Genomic DNA, 14014 nt, shown 5'->3' with positions numbered 1-14014 from the left:
CTTTTCCAAGAGTCGACACCAACTCGACGGCACAATATTTCCTTTCCAAGAGTCAACACCGACTCGATGCACAATCTTTCTTTTCCAAGAGTCAATGCCTATGGAGTTATCATCTCCAGCAGCCCAAGATCTTCTGGAAGGTTTTCACACCCGCCTTTTAATTCACATCTCCTCCGGAATGGAGGGATGCATTCACATATTGGCCAAATTTCCCCCAAAGCTATCAGGGAGCAATTCACGGATTCATATTTTTCTTCGCATATTAGAATGTAGCCCAGTTTATATCTGGGGTTTAAAAATCCACTTTTCGTGGCTGTTTTTTTGGGGGGGGGGCGGGGGGCAACTTCGAACTCTCAGTTAAGCTTTACAGAAAACCCACAGTAAAGCTTGCTGTCTGGGAAATCTCCTGGCTCCTGAAAGGGGGCATCAAATGCTACGGCCTCCACCACCATCCCACTCCCTACCCATCCTTTACCTGGTGCCACATGGATCTTGCTACTCCAGATGTTGCTACAGATGCAAGGAAGTGCTGCTGCTGCTTCACCTCCTCCCACATTCCCTGGATTTGAAAGATGAAGATTGGAATTGTGGTGGAAAGGAGAGTTGTGGCCTCCTCCTGCTCCTCCTTCTCCTGCTCCTCCACCTCCTCCTGCACCTCCTCCTCCTGCTCCTCCTCCTCCTTCCATGTTTAGCTCTTCCTTTTCTGATCCGGGGAGTTCAGGTGGAGGAGCAGTGGTGACGGATGGCAGAGGTGGGTGGCATCCTCCCATCCTTCTGCTAATCTGCTGCCTGAGGCAACCACTTCATCCCATTTCATGGATGGTCATCCCCATCCGGACAAGTCGCCTGACCCTCTGCTGTCCCCCATTGCTAGCTCCAGGGGCGTCATTAGGTACTTAAAAGATCCAGGCCTGGGTCCATAACCCCCCTTTTGATCATTAAACTCAACTACAGCCCTCCCCGTAGAATAATTATGTATGTTTCTTAAAGCCTCTAATCTTATAGTACAGCACTTAGGAAGGTGCGAGCAGCAGAGAGCTAGGTGAGGCTAGATGCTCTCTCCCCTGGAGCTTTTCCCCACGGTGCTTTTACTTCGAATCTCCCCCAGAAGGGAGGGAACTTTCACCCTTTGGCCAGATTCTCACTGAAGTCCCTGCGAAATCTTTGGGAGCATGTCTCACACAACTTGGATTCTTCCTTCTGAGTTTAGGCTTCGCTCGCTTTATGTCCAGGGTAAAAAAACACCCTGTATTTCAGTAATTTGTTCAGAATAAAGTGAGAGCGGTTGCCAGTCAAGCTTTTGAGATGCAAATAGGAAGCTGCCTTCTGTCATGCCGCGATTCTTATTTGAAGTGGCTTTGCTCGTGGCACACGCCGAGAACTGAGGTTTCCCCGCTACAGACAATTCAATATTATTTTTTTGTATAGCTTGCCACCTTCCTCTGTGGCTGCACTTCCTTTCTGGGAGAGGGCACAGAGGAGGGAGGCAGCTGATGAGATCTGGGGCTCTCGGAGCAATTCACTGGGGGCCTCCCCCAATGATAAACCAGGCTGGATCCCTAGCGTGACTTGAAGGAATTTGTGTGCGCGTGTGCGTGACTTCTTAAGAGGGTTACTGGGAGTTGGGGATTCCTGAGTTCGTTATACTAGAATTTTTGTGGAAAGCAGATGGGAGCCGAACACTCAGTCTCTTTGCATTTCTCTTTTGCAGACCAAGGAGCTGTTCCCCGCCTTCCCCTCACAATGTCGGAAGAGTCCATGCAACAGTAGTGACTCCCCACCTGTGCCCTCCACAGCTGCTTGCTAGTATTGCGACCCTCTCCTTCTCTCTCTCTCTCTCTCTCTCTCTCTCTCACATGCACGCACGCACGCACACACACACACACACACACAGAGCATTTTGTTATATGTGGCAGTATATTAATCTACTGCCAATCATTTCTGTGTACCCTACTCAGCCACTCAGATGCTTGCTCCGGAGTACACCCTCCTCTGCCCCACTTTCCCACCAGCACCATTACCCATTCTCGGCCCCTTTGACTCTCACTGTTGCCCAACCCGCCCCCGCCCCCATGCATCCTCATGCACAGGCTTTGAATTCCCCTTTTCCTAGGTGTATCTGCAAATCTTTGGGAACCATGCTAGGCACACAGGTGCATGCACACACTCAGGTTCCCTATGCACTCACTTATAAGTCAATGAGGGCCTGTGCTGTCAAGGAGCATGGCAAAAAAGAGGCATCTGGTCATGCAGACATGCCTTACACTGGAGTCAGAAATTTCCCCCTTTCTAGCTCTGTATTGTCTGCACTACGGGTTCCGAGCACTGGCTCCCCAGATGTGGCTGAACTACAACTTCCATCACCCTCAAGCCATAATGACTTTTGGATGATTGGAGTTGAACTCCAACATCATCTGGGGACCTCTGGTCTACACTGACCAGCAGCAGCTCTCCTGGTTTGCAGAAAGAGATCCAACCCTACCTGGCAGAGGTGTATCTAGGGAAAATAGCACCTAGGGCAAGCACTGAAATTGTGCCTCCTGTCCAAACATCTGACACCCATCTTTCAGATAACTTTACCATAATATCAGCTGAAAAATACAAGTCAAGCTCGTTAATCTTTTAATATTTCAAAAACTATTTATCAGTGGACTTAGCCAGACCAAAAAATGCTGGAATACTACAAATTTCAGTATGCTAGGGCTCATGAAATACCCAAATACTATGTGGAGGTGTACTTGGAAAACTAAACAGAAGTGCCTGTCTAATTCTCTACTATGCATTGTAGCATCACTATTACATAAGTTTTAAAAATAAATGGAGAATTTGACTTTTCCCAGATACTCTGAAAATAATTAAAGGATAATACAGAGTAAACTGTGTCACTGCTTGGAATATAGTCTAGTATTTCAGAAAGACAGTTAAAATGAGAGAAAGAGAGCAAGAAACTCCCAGTGGGCCTTAATACTAAGGATTTCACACTGATTCAAAGACAAACTCACCATTAATAGCCATATTAGCAAGACATCACATTTAACTCACTTATCACAAGAAGCAAAGTAAGAGCAAATGAATACAATCCTAGCTGATAAGCTTCAGCTCATTATTCACAAGCCCTGATTCTCTGTACATAGCGCCAAACTGAATATGTGTACAGTGACATATTATATTAATTTTTTAAAAAGGTTATCTGTAGCCCCTTTGGGGGGCTTCCTAAAGGCCATGGGGGGGGGGTCTGCAAAGGTTCCCCCTCCCCCCGCTGGCCTCTAGGGCCTTGCAGGGACCATTTGAGCATGTGCGGTGGCCATTTTTAAAAATATTTTTTAAAATGGCCACTACTCATGCTCAAATGGCCTCTGTGAGGCCCAGCATGGCCTAGGGCCTCACAGAGGCCATTTGAGCATGCACAGTGGCCATTTTGTTTTCAGCAGCCATTTAAAAATAATAATTTAAAAAAATGGCACCCCCCTTCAAGTGGCGCCCAGAGCACGTGCCCTGCCTGCCCTACCCTAGATACACCTCTGCTACCTGGAGATGCCTGGGATTGAATCTGTGACCTTCTGCACGCAAAGTGTGTGCTTTACCACTGAGCGGCGGCCCCATCAGCTATATAATGCTCCTGTGCACATAGATCAGGGCTGCTCAACTTCGGCCCTTCTGCAGATGTTGGCCTACAGTCCCCATAATCCCTGGTTATCAGCCACTGCGGCTGGGGATTGTGGGAGTTGTAGTGCAAAAACAGCTGGGCGGGGCCAAGCTGAGTAGGCCTTAGATAGTGTCACACACTTGCCTAGCTATGCTTACCTGTTGCCTCCATGCTGGCACACACTAGGATCATCATGCACAGCGCCCCCTGTGGGTGCCTCCTTTCCTTGGCTGCATTTTCACTTTGAAAAAACCTGTTTCAACCTGCTTCATGGGAATGAAGAGTCCAGATCTGGCGCCTGGGCTTGTGCACCAGAGATTCAAGACTGGGAGGGGCCCTATGCATGGATTGATGGAATAAACCTTTCTCTTCTAAATCGATTGTCTCCAGTACTGATGTGTTTGATCACTGCAATTCTAGGGATAGAGGAGGAGTCAGGAAAGGCAGGGAGAGCAGCAGGGATTCTTGGATTCACTGGGACAGCAGTGCATTGTGGGAAGGGTTGCCAACTGACCAGGGCGCTTTCCAGATTACATACTGTTCAGCAGTAAAATGGTTTGGCTTGGCGGGATTGTTTTGAAAATGTAAATAGCTTGTGCAATGGGAAAATATAGCTTTTTTTTTTTTTTTTTTTTGCAATGTGCATGCAACGTTATAGGGCTAAAATGCAAGGACACAATCCAAAAGAAGGCATCGGAAATGTGAACGGCACCTTGCTGTCAGCGCAGGGACTGTGATGTCGAAACACAGGCAGTACGGAAGCACACTTAAGGGACAAGTAGTGACACTGTTGTGGCGGATAATCTGAAAAGCGGCCAGAAGGAAAAAACCTGGCCTGCTCCTGGAGTGGTCCAAGGTATTGCACTGCCCACGGCAAGGTGCCAAATCCTGCAAAATCCACCTTTGCAAACTTTGAAAGTGGTGTGAGAGCAAGAAGGAGGGAAGGTTGCCCGAAGCCTCCTCCTCTTTCTGGGCGCTTATTGTAAGCTTTGCAAGGAGTGCGAGGCGGGGAGAAGCTCTCCTACCTCCTTGCATAACCTGCAAGGGCCAGATCAGTCTCAAAGATGGGCTCCCATGGCAACAGCTGAAGGCATCTTGCTGCATTATTGGTGCCCCAACAACCTACTGCCTGAGGCAATTGCCTCACCACACGAAAAGGCCGCCCCTGCCTTGTCCAATTCCTTAACAAAGGTTTGCTGGATAAAGCCATTCTGGGGATCCCTTTATACATTTCCGCAATAGGTGCCACTGTTGTTGGCCTTATGGCACACAACGATGCCTTTAGTCATAGGGACCTGGGAGAGGTCCTGTCTGCTGGAGACAGACAGCAAGCTTTACTGTGAGGTTTACTGTGAGTTTGAATTTGTCCCCCAAACCCGATGCAAAAAGTGGATTTTTTTTTACCCCGCACATAAATCGGGCTAGGTTCTAACACGCAATTAAAAACCTGAGTCGTGTGTGAAGTGCTCCTCAATATCTTGCGTGGATGGTATAAATACTTTAAATAAATAAATAAATAAATAAATAAATAAATAAAATAATTTTGGCATGAATCCGGCTGATGTGCAACCTCCATACCAGTGAAGAAGCGAGCTAAAAGCCTCATGTGGGAATGCTCCAGGGAAAGCTTTTCATGGCATACAGCTAGACATTACCATCAGCTAATTGCAGGTGATCAAACTGCTGTTGAAAGGGGAGCTGCAGGCATCCATTCATAGGGAGAGCCCTGCTGGTTCAGATCAAAAGTCTGCTTAGTCTAATATCCTGGGTGCTTTCCAGACTAGATCCTGCAACGGGGTCAGGATGTATCTCAGAGATGTGCTTCCACACTTCCTGCATTGTGACACCGCAGTCCCTACGCAGAGAGCAGGGTGCTGTCCACAATTCCAATGCCTTGTTGCAAATTTAATCGCTGCGATATAAAGCTAGGATGTCGGATATCCGGTGTGAAAAAGTTGCTGGGTTTTTGGGTTGTTAGTTGCTGTGAGACTGCTCCCCCTGCTGTTTACGTTTCAAATGCGACTTACCCGAACGGAGGCATTTTGCTGCTGATGAGCAGCTAGTCTGGAAAGCGCCCTGCTATCTACTGTGGCCAATCACATGCTTCCAATAATTAAACAAGCAGGGCGTGAAGACAATAGCCCTCTGCTGCTGTTGCTCCCCAGCAACTGGTATTTGGTGATATACTGCCTCTAAACATGGAGGATCCATTTAGCTGTCATGGCCAATAGCCAAGGAGAGCCCTAATAGTTCCAAAGTTGGCAACCTTAGTTGTCTGGGGAAGGTTTTCATAAAGTCATGGCAGAACTGCAAGGAATAAGCAGTAAACAGAGTGGTGTAGTGGTAAGAGTGTTGGACTATGACTAGGAAGATTTGAGTTCAAATCCCCATTCAGCCATGAAACTCAGTGGGTGACTCTGGGCCAGTCTCTTATCTCTCAGCCTAACCTACCTCACAGGGTTGTTGCAAGGATTAAGCATAACCATGTACACAGTGCTCTGGGCTAGGGATGTGCATGAAACGGATTTTTAAAATTTGTTTTGAAATCAAAAGAAAATGCAGATGGCCAAAACATTTTGTCGAAACAGCGGTCAAACTGGTTGTTTCGACGGAACAAAACCTGAAACATTTCAAGTGTTTTGGCCATAGGGAGCAATGGGGAAACACAAAACACTTCATTGTTCCCCATGGGTAGCTTCTAGGGACACCAAAGTGGGCTGGGTGGTAGGGTATGATGGGTGCCAGGGCAGTCCAAGCTTAGCTGTCCGAAGACTTGAAAGGAAGAAATATGAGCAGCACTCTCAGATATTCCTCCTGGAGGATGGGAGCCGCTCTGGGAAGAGCATCTGGGTTCCAAGTTCCTTGCCTGGCTTCTCCAAGATAGGGCTGAGAGAGATTCCTGCCTGCAACCTTGGAGAAGCTGCTGCCAGTCTGTGAATACAATACTGAGCTAGATAGACCAATGGTCTGACTCAGTATATGGCGGCTTCCTATGTTCCTGTGTTCCAGTTTTCCTCCAAACAGGGCCATGTGGCCTGCCTTTAAGAGGCAGGGAGAGTCAGTCTGGCCGCGTTTGACGATTTCGCTCCCAAATGGGGCCGCATGGGCCCGTTTGGGAGCAAAATCACGCCCCTGCGTCTGATGTCAGATGCGGGGGAGGGGAAGTCTGGGGCCGTGAGGCATGTTCCCTGATTGGCAGCGGCCTGGGTTCTTTGAACCCGTTCGCCCAATGGTGGCTCTGCCCCTGGATAGGAGCTCACCCATTGTCTTCTTGAGGAGAAGACAGCAGCTGGCTCAGCCATGCTCAGCTTTGCTGTCTCAGCACACAAGCTGTTCGTGGCAACAAAGATCCGCTTGAATGTCAACACAACCTCAGTTGCAGACTTCCAAGCCACACCTCCTTGCCAAGCATGGATGGCCAGTTCTTGCTCCTGCAGGTGCCATTGAGGTGTCCCTGTGTGCCCCTACAACTGGACCCAAATTGGTTCGTATTGATCCAGGCATTGCAAAGTTGATAGGGACACACACACACACAATCTTATAAGCTTACTTTCCTTAGGGGAAGGAGGCTAAAAACAGGCCTCCAAAATGGCGCTCAAAATGTTGGAATGTTTTGAATTGAAACAATGTTGTTTTGTTTCAAGCTCGAAACAGGGCATTTTATTTTGAGCTCGAAACACTTGAAACGGCTCGTTTCAAGTTGAAACATTTCGACCTTTTTGCACATTCCTACTCTGGACTCCTTGGAGGAAGAGTGAGATAGTCATAAACACACACATACACACACACACACAGTGCTCTGTTATGCTGGAAATTGAGCGACAAAGGAGCACCTCCCTTCCCACCCTCGTCAGTTTGGCTCTCCCACTGGCTTTTGAACCACACTATGAATTGATGGAGGTTGGAGGCAATAAAAAAGAGTTTTGGGGGTCATCTGCCACTTGCAGCAACTGCTTCATGTGGCTTCATGGGACAGGAACTCTGGTTTGAGTACTCGTGGCTTTGGAGTCCTCCACAGCTCAAAATCCCCTCCCCTTGAACCAGACTGGCTGTTCTCAGAATATACCAGAATACGTGCCATGTATTCAGCTAGCTGTAATCTGGCGTCTGCCATGTTGACAAAAGAGACATGCAAATTACACCTCATGAATATGCCTCAAACATGCAAACCAGTCCTGTTTCAATATGGTTTTAGAAGTACGGCTCAGTTGCTACTTCCCTTTTAGCTTTCCATGTCCGCTAGCTCAGGGGTCCCCAAACTTGGGTCTCCAGATATTGTTGAACTACAACTCCCATCATCCCCAGGTGCAATGGCCTTGTGGCTGGGGATGATGGACATTGTCCAACAACATTTGGGGACTCAGTACTGGGAACTCCTGTGCTGGCTCATTTCATTTCTCTTCTGTGTCTGTTTTCCTTTTTTTCGTTTTTCACATCCACCTCTTCCTTTCATCTTCCCACCTCCAGCCCTTTCCAAATAAAACACTATACATGTTTTCCTTATTTGTTCTGATTGAGAAAACACAAAGCAACCAAGACAAAACCATCTCACATATTTTATTAGGACTGGAAAAGAAAACAGCCAAGCGGAAAACGTGCACAGCAAATTCCAGAGGGGTCCCTGGGGTCATCTGTTGCAGCACAATCGAGTGTACATCTTTCTTACATTTTAACTTTACATAATAATAATGGTCACTGACTGTACCATCTCATGGTCCCCTGGATTCTCTTTTGCTATTCACCCCCCCCCCACTTTTTCCTCTATCCTGTGTGTGCATTATATATGTAGATAGATAACTGAGGATAACACTTCATGCATCTGATAAAGTCACCTGTAGTTTGCAAAAGCTTATGCCGTAATAGATTTGTTGGTCTTCAAGAGGCTATGGCCTCTTTTTCATTTTTGAACAGCAAAGGTAGACATGGCACTCTCTATCTTTTCTCATTGGTCTCCCACAACCTTGGCCAGTTCCCTCTGGAAATCAGGGGTGATTAAGTGTCCCTTTATGGGACACGTAATAAAAAGTCTAGCTGCTATGCTGTACAATCTAGATGCTTTTCAAGAGGTTACTTTTTCAATGGATGATTCTTCCAGGATTATACTGTAACAGAGGGGTTCTCAAACTTGGGTCCCCAGATGTTGCTGGACTACTACTCCCATCATTCCTGTGGTCATTGTAGCTGGGGATGATGGGACTTGTAGTCCAACAACATCAGGGGCCTCATGTTTGAGAGCCTTTGCTATAAAAGATATGTGGTGCAGAACCCATCATTTTTAACTGAGGTTCCCCCCCCCCATTTCATATTGTTCTATTTGTTTTGTTAATGTGATCCACCCCAAGCAGTATTTAAATAAATAAATAAAAGCTGATGACATTTATTTTTGTTTTCACTTTAGAGCAGCTATGTTTTTCCCTTTGGGAGAGACGGGATTAAAGAAGAGTCCCCTGACTCACTCCCATATAAGCAAATAGTTACACAACAAGCAAAGGGATTTGTATCCTTTTCTCCCCCAGTACAAATAGTAGCAGAAGTTTTGGCAGAGTCTTTCTTTAAGCAGCTCATCACGACAATTGGTGGGGTAGGGTTGGGGGTGGAGGGCGGTGGATATCTTGGCTTGTACACAAGAGTGGCTGAGGTGCATCATCTGTGTATAGCAGGGGTGCCCAACTCACATGTCCCAGTGGGCCAGAAACAACCCTGACAATGTATGGCGGCGCCGAAGTCAATTTTTAGTGCATTGATTATTGAAGTGAAATAAAGATAAATACTAGGGCAATTACTGGTTAGTTGTGGGTCCTTCCCTCCCTGCAGGGGCCCACAGTTTTAACCAAGGATAGTGGCCAGAAAATAAGCCTTGTCCTTGCTCAGTCAGTGGGCACCTGACTGTTCCAACCCCACACAAATGCCAAATTGGGGGGCTCCTGCTACTGGCTACCTTGGCCATCAGAAATGACCTTGTGGGCCGGATCGGGCCCCTGGGCCTTATGTTGTGCCGGGCTGGTGTATAGCATCTTCCTAGAATCGGGGGCTATACTGGGGGCCAGGCGAAATGTCTGGCAGGGGTTGGGGGACAGTTTCAGCTCCTTGGCCTCCCATTCTGTGTTGTCAGTTTATATAGCAATACAATTCTTGATGGGTTTCTGTGGCTGTCATCCTAAAGATACCTCGACCTTAGCTATACCTGGCATTGCTGCTCCCCTTCACCTTTGCCCACTCACTCAGTCAGAGTTCACCACCAAAAATTTCTGCATATAGGAGTTCAGCCATTTCTGCCTCTCCATGGCGGTCAGCATCTTGCTTTTCTCCCGGAAGGCTGCATCATCCGCTACCACAATACTTCGCTTCCCACTCCACCCCGGCACCCATCCAGCTGGATATAGCACCCCCTTTTGGCCCCCAGGAGGTGGAGCTTCCTGCCTCGCTGGGCCCCAGAGGCGGGACTTCCTGTTTTGCTCTTCATCTTCGTTGTCCTCATCCTGTGGAGCTGTGACATCCGATGACATCCACCTGAGGCTCCAGTCATGCTGGGTGATGGAAGGGATGTGGCGGCCCCAGGGAATTAGGGCGCTTTTGAGGGCAACACTGCCCTCTGGTGGAGGGTACTCAGATGCTTCTTGCTTCCAAAGCCTGAGAGAAGGGAAAGTATGGAGAGGACCCATGGGTTTCTGGGGAAAGCAGCACGCTCTGATTGGCTTGAACAGAAGTGGGATGCCTCTGTTCCTTTCTAAAGGAAGGATAGCACACAACTTTTCCTGTTTTGTCTAAGTAAGCACTCTTAAGCACCTGCCCACATAATATCTGATACAGTTACATAATATTTATTTCACAGAAAGATGTGTGTGATATTTCCCCATTTAAAATCCCATCCTTTATGCTGTCTTAATGGCTACTCAGATGGACAGTCTTTTTTCAGATTCCTTTCCCTGCCACATACTCTTTCAAAGGACCTTGGTCATGGTGCTTAACTTTCACCTCCCCTCCCCCAGTTCCTTAGGAATATTGCTTGGTCTCGCCGAAAGTGAATCTAATCCAGACAGGGAATTGCTCACAAATGAGGAAGAGATGCAGAATGGGTGAGCCAAGTAAGGAAAGGGAAAACAACAAGAAAAAACTTTCCACCTACCTGCCTGAGTTATGCAGCTTTGGCAACAAGGCCCCTGAGGAGAACAGCAAACATGAGCTGAGAAAGATGACGATGGGCAAAAGGCCTCTGCGAGTCCCAGTCGCATTTTCCATTGCCGTGGCTAAAGCTAGGAAGAAAAACAGGGAAGGCATCGGTGCTGAAAAGAGATCCAGTGTCGCCCCCACCTGGGCAGGTTTACTTACAGCATGGCCTCGTCCTGCTAGGACCACCAGATCCTTACCTACGTGTGTGGACACGGCAAGGATTTTTCATAGCCAAATCCCGTGTCCCCCTTCACCCACCTCCTTGTGGGGCATTTATACCTCTTTGTCTCTGCCTGTGACGGAAGCAGCAAGATCAGCTGTGGGAGCAGATGGAGGCGTTGGGTCCAGATCAATGGAAAGGCATGACACTGTCTTGAAGCGGGAAAGGGCGCCTGGAATGGATTGTCCCATGTCACTCTGATAAGGAAGATAATGAGGCAGAGGGAAGACGGAGTCGTACCACGGAGCATGTGTGGCGGCGGGGAGGGCATGTGAGATGGTACTGTGAATGCAAGAAAGGAAAGGAAATTATGTCTCGAGAGCTAACGCAGAGGGACAGCCAGATAATCAAAGATGCAAGTAAACGGATGGAGAGACTGACAAGAATGGACAGAGAGACCGATGTTCCATCTGGAAAAGGGGCAGAAGAGGGCAACTAAAATGATCAGGGGTCTAGAGCACCTTCCTTATGAGGTAGGGCTGCAGCATTTGGGGCTTTAGTTTAGAAAAGAGGCAACTAAGGGGAGACATGATAGAGCTTTGTCAAATGAGGCATGGTTTGAAGAGAGAGGGCAGAAAGAGATCCTTTGCTCCCTCTTTCATGACACTGGAACCAGGGATCATCCCATTAAGCAGATTGCCAGGAAATTTAGGACTGACAAGAGGAAGTACTTTTTCATTCAGCGCATAATTAATCTATGGAACTCTCTGCCACAGGATGTGGTGATGATGGCCACCAGCTTGGATGGCTTTAAGTGAGAGTTAGAGAAATTCATGGAGGAAATGTCTATCAAGAACTACTAGTCTTGATGGCCATAGGCTACCTCAGAGGTAGGATGCGTCTGAATACCAGTTGCAGGGGAGCAACGGCATGAGAGGAGGCATGCCTTCATCTCCTGTACTTTATGGGCTCCTCAGAGGCATGTGGTGGGCCACTGTGGAAAACAGGATGCTGGACCAGATAGGCCTCAGGACTGATTCAACAAGGCTCTTCTTATGTTCTTATGATACATTTTGATGGCCCTTCTCTGCCTGCTATGTTCTTATGTTAATGGATATATAAATTGTCAGAGATATATAAGATAGGAAGGAAAGAGGGAAGGAAGGAAGATAGATTACTGCAAAAATAATGGATGGCCAGAAATGAACATATGAGGGCAACAGAAGCCCATATATTAAATTCTAGTGGATCTTTCAAGTCTAACAGAACTTAATGTGGCAGAAGCTTCTGTGAACCAACTTTGTCAGATCTGATGACCTCGGCTCCAGACTATGTACATTTATTCTACAATATATGTTTTGTCTACAATTGTCACAAGACTTTGTGTTGTTTTCCCTGCCACACACTAACATGTACACCCCTCTGGCATTTCTCCTTATGGAGTCCCTACGGATGACCAGACTAGTTCAGGGTAAGCTCTGTATCACCCAGCTGAGTCAGTACTGGAAGATTTTACCTCACATCAGATGCAGTCATGGGAGACTGTGTGGTAAAATCTATATTTGTATAGACTTCGGTCAACCTATGACACTTCAGTCTCTGAAGTAGAAAATCCAGTGGCCTACCACCCTATCTGCCCTCCCAACAAAGATATTCTATTTTATTTAGTATATTTGTATACTCCCCAAACTTGTGTCTCTGGGTGGTTTACAAATGCAACATAATTAAATCAGCAATTAAAACACTAAAACAATTTAAAACAAATTCATATTAGAAATCTAGTTATAAACCTGGGTGGACACGTGTGTTTAAAGTGTCTTCTTAAAAACTGTCAGAGATGGGAAGCTCTTATTTCAGCTGAAGCATTCCCAGACGGGGCTTTTAACTCACATCTCCACTGGAATGGAAGGTATGCATTCACATATCAGCCAGATTTACCCCCGAAGTCCTTGCGAAATACCAGGAGGCTCTACACACAGGGCTTTTACTTTGAATCTCCTCCAGAATGGAGTGGGCCAGTCCACATATTAGCTGCATTTACCCCAAAGTAGCTGCAGGCTATCAAGGACTAATACAGACAGGACTCTGTTTCCCCTTGAATCGAGGCTGTGCATTCTGGCTTAGCCCGAAGTATGTCTGGCTTTAAAAAATCCTCTAGTTTCAGCGGCTTTGGAGGGAAAAAAATCTGAGGCTTCTGTTATGCCCCACCACTTCTCCCTTGATGTGTAGAGTGGCCATGCCAGTAATCTGGCTTTTCAAAACCCAATGAAGGGGAGTTTAGATAGGCTTTAGATATGCAGAATGAATGTAACCTGAGCCTTTTTGTCTGAGCTGATTCCATTAGCCTGCATTTTTCTTCATAACAGAGAGAAAGCTCTGATTTCTGCTTTAAAACTCCCTGCCTCATAAATCGTCTGGTGTGTGTGTGTGTGTGTATGTGTGTGTGTGTGTGTGTGTGTGAAACATGAGGTGATGAAGGCAGTCACTCACAAAGGCAAGAGTTAAGCATTCTGCTGTTTGTTCCAGCTTTTGGCAACTTGTCATGCTGGTCTTCTGTTCCTCCGCAGCTGTCAAACTAACAACAACAAAAAAGCTCTCTCGCAGCCTCCTCTCTGTGATGTGATTTGTGACTGGTTGGAGGAAAAACCTGGAGCAAGCCGGTGGGAAAGCACAGGAAAAAGATCTGCCAGGGATTGCGGAGAGGAGCCGACCCTATGTGAACTGACCATTTAATCCCCCGAATTAAACATCTTGCAAATCTGCTAAGAAGTAGATTCGCTCTTCAGATACCCCTCAGCATGAAGGCATGTGTTAATAACTCCCAGGGGGCACTCCATACACAATTCGGGTTTTCCCCTGAGCATCGGAGCCTAGCCTGATTTATGTCCAGGGACAAAAGAATTCCACTTGTTGCGTCGGAGAGTATCCGATATGCCCCGAACTCGCAGTAAACCCGCAGTAAAGCCTGCTGTCTGGAAAAGCTCCAGGGAGTGCATTCCAAAGCCTCAAGGCAGCAATGGAGAAGGCCTGGCCCTGAG

At 47.2% G+C, this 14014-nt stretch overlaps 1 protein-coding gene across 7 annotated transcripts in view; it reads left to right on the top strand.

Annotated features, from left to right (window-relative positions):
- LOC128330372 (galanin peptides-like) overlaps nucleotides 1–4022 on the top strand; it is a 28717-nt gene extending 24695 nt beyond the window's left edge. For all 7 annotated transcript variants that reach the window (XM_053263152.1, XM_053263151.1, XM_053263149.1 and 4 more), the window contains one exon: nucleotides 1712–4022. In XM_053263152.1, coding sequence (XP_053119127.1) covers nucleotides 1712–1770 — 59 coding nt within the window. In that variant the 3' untranslated portion in view covers nucleotides 1771–4022. The remainder of the gene's footprint in view (nucleotides 1–1711) is intronic.
- Nucleotides 4023–14014: the final 9992 nt, after the last annotated feature.

Source organism: Hemicordylus capensis, chromosome 6, assembly GCF_027244095.1.
Source record: "Hemicordylus capensis ecotype Gifberg chromosome 6, rHemCap1.1.pri, whole genome shotgun sequence".
In the NCBI taxonomy this organism is placed as follows: Eukaryota; Metazoa; Chordata; class Lepidosauria; order Squamata; family Cordylidae; genus Hemicordylus; species Hemicordylus capensis.
This window is presented reverse-complemented; position numbering and strand designations above follow the sequence as displayed.